Source organism: Trachurus trachurus (assembly GCF_905171665.1).
Source record: "Trachurus trachurus genome assembly, chromosome: 21".
Taxonomy (NCBI): domain Eukaryota; kingdom Metazoa; phylum Chordata; class Actinopteri; order Carangiformes; family Carangidae; genus Trachurus; species Trachurus trachurus.
In genome coordinates this window covers 6,603,643-6,610,270 of record NC_139899.1, presented here as the reverse complement: position 1 = coordinate 6,610,270, position 6,628 = coordinate 6,603,643, and the positions used below count along the sequence as shown (strand labels likewise).

At 42.1% G+C, this 6,628-nt stretch overlaps 1 protein-coding gene across 1 annotated transcript; it reads left to right on the top strand.

Moving 5' to 3' along the window:
* Nucleotides 1-791: 791 nt before the first annotated feature.
* Nucleotides 792-4,369, top strand: LOC311004498 (homeobox protein engrailed-1a-like; the record flags this gene model as incomplete). Its single annotated transcript, XM_083996578.1, has 2 exons — nucleotides 792-1,537; nucleotides 4,050-4,369. Exons 1-2 carry the CDS (start codon nucleotides 976-978, stop codon nucleotides 4,367-4,369), a joined length of 882 nt encoding a protein of 293 aa, XP_083852704.1. The 5' UTR covers nucleotides 792-975.
* Nucleotides 4,370-6,628: the final 2,259 nt, after the last annotated feature.

Genomic DNA, 6,628 nt, shown 5'->3' with positions numbered 1-6,628 from the left:
GCTAGTTTAAAGTGACCGTATATGAAAACGCAGGAGGCGCGCGGTGGACGCAGCTCAAGGCCTCTTCAAAGTGTGTGTGTGTGTGTGTGTGTGTGTGTGTGTGTGTGTGTGTGTGTGTGTGTGTGTGTGTGTGTGTGTGTGTTTGATACTGTACTGAGGACAAAATGAAGTGCATGAAAACGCACATTGAAACGCAAACGCATATTCAAGATAATCAAAGTCAAAGTGCATTTCACGCACGCGCCCTGTCTGTCAAACGTCACGTATCCATTTATCCAAGGTAAAGCTTCTGGGTGTGAGCAGCTGAATCTCATCCAACCCGCACCGCCATACCCTCTCTGCGCGTGCAGCTCCTCTCCTCCAGCTGTATGAGACCTTACACACACACACACACACACCGTAACACGGCGCGGAGCAGATCATCTCTTGTTTGGCTTCGCTGTGGTGGAGTCTGCCCCCCACCCACCCCCGGCTCAGGGACGCCCGACATTATTGGGCGTCGTCACCTCATGTCCAAAAGTGTCCTGGCCGCTGATTGGCCCAGTGCGCTTTGGGACGTTATTCATGAGCCTCCGGTGTGTGTGTGTGTGTGTGTGTGTGTGTGTGTGTGTGTGTGTGTGTGTGTGTGTGTGTGTGTGTGTGTGTGTGTGTGTGTGTGTGTGTGTGTGTGTGAGGACTTTGTGAAGATTCGACTGTCATACAGCGGTGAGAAGGGGTGTGTGTGTGTGAGAGAGAGAGAGAGCGGTGCGCAATAGCAGCTGTAGCCAGTCTTGTAATAAGTCACCGACCATGACACGCTGGAGCACCTTTACACAAGCAGGATGTCCATACTTTGTAGTAATAATTACAAAGGCCAGAAATATTCCACAGAGAAAATAACTATGTTTTAGCGCTTCCCTTGCTCATTTTGGATACAAGCCCACATAGTGGAAGTGGATTGAGAGAACAGAAGCCACGTTCTTCAAAGAAGCAGCGATGGAGGAGCAGCGGGATGTGAACAGCACGGATAGTAGCGAAGGAGAGAGCGTCTCCCCCTCTCCCAGTCTCCCCTCGCCGCCTATACTGCCCCTGCAGGTAGCGCAGCAGGCCCACAGAACCACCAACTTTTTCATCGACAACATTCTGAGGCCAGACTTCGGCTGCAAGAAGGAGCACGGCCTGGGCTCACGGGAGAGGGCGCAGACTTCCGGCCGGGAGCGCGTTCATTCGGTGGTCAGCAGGCCAAGCCTCCCCGAGACGCCATGCCAAGACTCCAACTGCAGCAGCGACAGCACCTCGTCCTCCGCCTCCTCCACCTCGTTGGCCAGTCCCAAAAGGAGCAGCGGCGGCAGCGCAGGAGCCGCAGCCGCCGGATCTACCGGATCTACCGGGAGCAGCGGCGTGAAAGCCGAGGAGAGGACTGGCGGCGCTGCCGCGGAAAACAGCAGCTCCTCTATTGTGGTGCTGAACGGCACCGCGGCGGCCACACCGGAGAGCCAGCCGCTGCTCTGGCCCGCCTGGGTCTACTGCACCCGCTACTCGGACAGGCCTTCATCTGGTAAGACGATAGTCTCAAGACGCGTCCGGTTCCGTTGAAATGAGGAATAGTCCCCACGTCTTCCTCACAAGGTTTAACTCCATCATATGTTTCCTGATACTTTTCTTCAAAGCTGATTGACGACATTACATTGAAATTGATTTATCGCATTATTTGATTTCAGCACACCCAGAGATATTTTAAGAAAGTCGAGGAAAAAAGTTTTTATGATTATTGTTATTATTATTATTATTATTATTATTATTATTATTATTATTATTATTATTATTATTATTATTATTATTATTATTATTCATTTAAAACGACAAACTTGATCAAATACAGATGGTATATTCATCGCTGTGTGGACTCATTAGACTCCCGAGAGTCCCGCGCTGTTCCTTACTGTAAATATTTTCATTCATTTAGTAAAGTCAGTTAATCTGTAAATCCTCTCAGTATCAAGAAACGTCTATAATGTAACTTATCTTTAATATCAAAAGTGTTATAATATTTAACAAGGTTATCATGCAAAATAAAAAATAAAACTCGACCGTGAGTGCAGTGAAAAAAAAAACAGAAATGAGTTTTTCCAGCTTCCTCTTTCAATTTCTAACATGTTTTCTCTTACTTTTGTTTTTATTTTTATTTCTTTTACTTGTTTTTTGTTGACAAATATTTAAAAAATAAAAATAAAAATAAAAAATAGAAAACTGTCGATAAATGAGCTAATACATATTGGATTTTTGTTCTCATTTTATTTTAGGAAAAAACACAGACTTGAAATAGTTAAAGGCAGCTGACTAGTTTTGACTCTTACAAACAGCCCAAATCTAGAACCACCTGCCTGAGAGGCTTCACAGACGCTAAACATTGTTTTAAAATTAGTGCTTCAATGAATAAAAATATTTGTAGGTGTGAATGACATCAACCTGCAGGTCGAGTCAGAAAGATTATTCATCGTGCGCTTGGCTGACTAACCTGGGTCTTTGGATCAGCAGCTGGACACTGATCCTTTAAGACTGGAATTCGGGGTTTGGTCCAGTCTTGATGTTTGCAGATCTTTTCTATAGGCTACATCTAAAATATAAAGTCTGTTGTTTGCTCTGTGAGTGAACCTGTTGTTCTGAGGAGCAGTGTGGCGCGGCCGAGAAAATACACCAGGTAAACAACGGCACACACTGAACCAAACTGCACTTTAATTAAATCACCATTCTGCGCATTTGTACAAAACATGATTGTCAAAAAAATGTGTGTGTGTGTGTGTGTGTGTGTGTGTGTGTGTGTGTGTGTGTGTGTGTGTGTGTGTGTGTGTGTGTGTGTGTGTGTGTGTGTGTGTGTGTGTGTGGGAGAGAGAGAGAGAGAGAGAGAGAGAGAGAGAGAGAGAGAGAGAGAGAGAGAGAGAGAGTTCCACTGGGCCTGCTGTAGCCTATAGAAACCCGTGCATCTTCACACTAGTCTTCAGGTTTTGCTTTGCTTAGGAACCCAGATTCTTTTCCCAGGGTTTTCCCGACTGTTTAAATAAGTACATGATAAAAACGCAATAGAAGTGCAAACTGTGGTGTTGAGCTTCTCTCTCGTGTTGTTTTCCTCCTTGTTAATGAGGATCTTCTTGTGTGGTGGTGTGTGATAGTCGGAACACCTGAGCACTGTATCGCTTTATCAGTGGGAATGGACATATCATCATTATTACATAAAGGCTTATTATTATTATTATTATTATTATTATTATTATTATTATTATTATTATTATTATTATTATTATTATTATTATTATTATTATTGTTGTTATTGTTATTATTGTTGTTGTTATTATCATTGCTATTATTTCAACCACAATCATATTAATTGATGTTGTTGTTAAATATACAACAATGAAACAACGGACAAAAAGGTAATATTTATTTATATATAGCCTACGACTTTGCCCATAAAGTTGGAATAAAAAAATATTTACATCTCTTCTCCTGAAATGATAGCGACATTGTGATTTATTCTTGATAGATAAGATGCACATCTTCTCGAAGCTTTATCAATCTCTTCCAAAAATATCACTGTGTAAATTTTGCTACAATTAATCTTTATTATACAAGGAGTAATGTTTCTGAAAACGAAATTATTCTAACTTAATGGGCAACGGTTCAAATCCTAAAATAAGTGTGTGTATGTATAATAATAATAATTATTATAATTATAATTATTATCATTGCTGTTATTATTATTATTATTATTATTATTATTATTATTATTATTATTATTATTATTATTATTCAGTCAGTAGAGGTGGTTCCTATTGTCTTGTACTTCCTCATACAGCTACTCAGTCAGAAGATGGATATACTGTAGATAAATATAGATATGCTATCGGCTAAATTTCAGTGTCAATCGTTTAAGAGGATTGGAAGGTGTTGTATGAAAGTGACATGTCTCTCGGCTATAGGCCTTTAAGCTATCTGTACATTGTTACTTCCATATGCTGTTCATACACTGCATATTTATTTTCCCGCTGTCCTGTCTTTCGCCCTTACTGCAGGCCCAAGGACACGGAAACTAAAAAAGTCGAAAAGCGGCAAAGAGGACAAGCGGCCGCGCACGGCCTTCACGGCCGAGCAGCTGCAGAGACTGAAGACGGAGTTCCAGGTGAACCGCTACATCACAGAGCAGCGGCGCCAGTCTCTGGCCCAGGAGCTCAACCTCAACGAGTCCCAGATCAAAATCTGGTTTCAGAACAAGCGCGCCAAGATCAAAAAAGCCAGCGGCTTCAAGAACGGGCTGGCGCTGCAGCTGATGGCGCAGGGACTGTACAACCATTCCACCACCACCATCCAGGAGGACAAGGAGGACAGCGACTGAGCTGCTCCCTGCTCTCTGTACATTGTATATATACATAGTATCTTATTTAATAATGAAGATGGGGAGGTTGTGTGGACAGCTTCGTCCCCCTCTTCCAAGGATGTGACTGAACAGCTGAGGAAACTTCAGACCCGTCACCGCAAAACCAAAGATTTTACTGGAGAACAGCCTGGACAATATCAGCAACTACGAAGAACCTTCCTTCCCCCACGCGCACACCTACACACACACACACACACACACACACACACACACACACACACACACACACACACACACACACACACACACACACCATAGTCATGTTTCTGGGCAGTTTGGACTCATCTCTGCACCGCTGACACTTTCGTTTTTACAGTGTTTCTGGACCAACTCTGTTCATATGGTCACTTTAATAGAGCAAAGCAAAGGCAATGAACACATAGCGAACCCCTCAGGAATATTATAGGAATATTATAGAAATGCTGTGACGTCACCTAGAACTGCCATTGACACGAGGTCACGCCCACGTATCTGACTGAACTCTCTGTTTTTCTTTTCTTTTTCTTCTTTTCGGTGGGAGTGGATTACACATCGGCTACACTTCTCCTTCGTCTCTTTACTGACTGTCCTCTAATCCGTCAAATGTGCTTTTTTATACACAATCCCATGTAAAAATGAACATGTTGGTTTCAGATTTTTAAGTGCAAAAAAGAAAAACAACTCAACTCTGACCCTTTCAGACTTTTGAATAAAGTCAGTCAATAACCACTAACCTGAACCCTGTTCTGTCCTCCTGTCGCTTCAGAGTGGGTTCAATTCACACCACACCCCGCCCGGAAATCTTTCTTCTTTTTTTTTTTTTTTTTTTTGCTGATTAAGGATCGTGATCTCAATATTTCTAAGCTCCCCCCACACCTCATAATAACACGTGAGTGATACTGTAAGTTATCATGGACATAGTGGAGCCACAACCTCACTGCTTACAGACTGTAATACTGCAGGACATTTAAAGACACAATAGAAACCCACCGAAATACAACATCGGTGTTCAATACTCATTTCTATCATATTCCTATGACTTCCTGTCACAGTTTTCTGACTCGATCTTTATGATCTTCCTGTTGGACGCGGAGTGTTTGTTCTGTTCATCTCTGATTTCTCTGACTAAAGAATCACTGAGACACCCCCCCCCCCCCCCCCCCCCCCCCACACACGCACACACACACACACACACACACACACACACGCACACATGTATTAACTGTTCCCGGGAACAGAGCTGATGGAATATATTCTGTGCATTTAAACCATGTTTCCAAATAAACAATTTCTATAAGAAAAAGAGAAAAAATAATCTTTACAGATCAAATACTGACCTTTAAAAAAAAAATCTATGATATATTCGGATATTCAATTAATAAAACAGGTGCGTGTGTGTGTGTGTGTGTGTGTGTGTGTGTGTGTGTGTGTGTGTGTTGTGGGGAGGAGGATCCATATTCATAGGTCTTTGGAAGGCTGTGAATTTACACTGCACGACGCGCTGTTCAGAGCGTTGCGGAGCATGAAATTGCCTCTCCGTCTCTCTTTGTTCACTCATTTGATCAGCAGCCGCTGCAGGCCCGGAGCAGCTCTAAAGATGTGGATACACAACCCGGACTCTCCCTTTGTGTGTGTGTGTGTGTGTGTGTGTGTGTGTGTGTGTGTGTGTGTGTGTGTGTGTGTGTGTGTGTGTGTGTGTGTGTGTGTGTGTGTGTGTGTGTGTGTGTGTGTGTGTCAAACGGAGCTCAGCGGGGTCAGGGCCATGTCCGGCCCAGGTGCCGCTTCATCCCCAGGACGTAACAAACAGATTCAAGGGCAAAACAAAACAAAACAAAGGCAGACAAATAAATAAATAAATTGAGAAAAAAAAAACGAAGGAACCAAATCTGTATTTTCTGTATTTATTTCTTTGTTTGATTTATTTCTTATACATTTTTGACACTGCAGATACGCAATTACAATTAAATAACTCAACAATTCATAATTACATTATTCTCAATGAAACTCAATTGAAACATGTTCTTGATAGTGGAATATGATTTAAAGCCCTGAGCTGCAGATTCAGATAAAAGACAATATAGCGTCGAATCTCTGTTATTTTTTTATTTTGTATTGATTTTTATTAGAAAAACGTGAAACAAAAGGTGCGCTGTTGTAAATCAAAGGGAACTATTATGATCTATTATTATTATATTATTGTGTTTGCCATCTAAATTATTCAAAGTGAAATTTAATCAG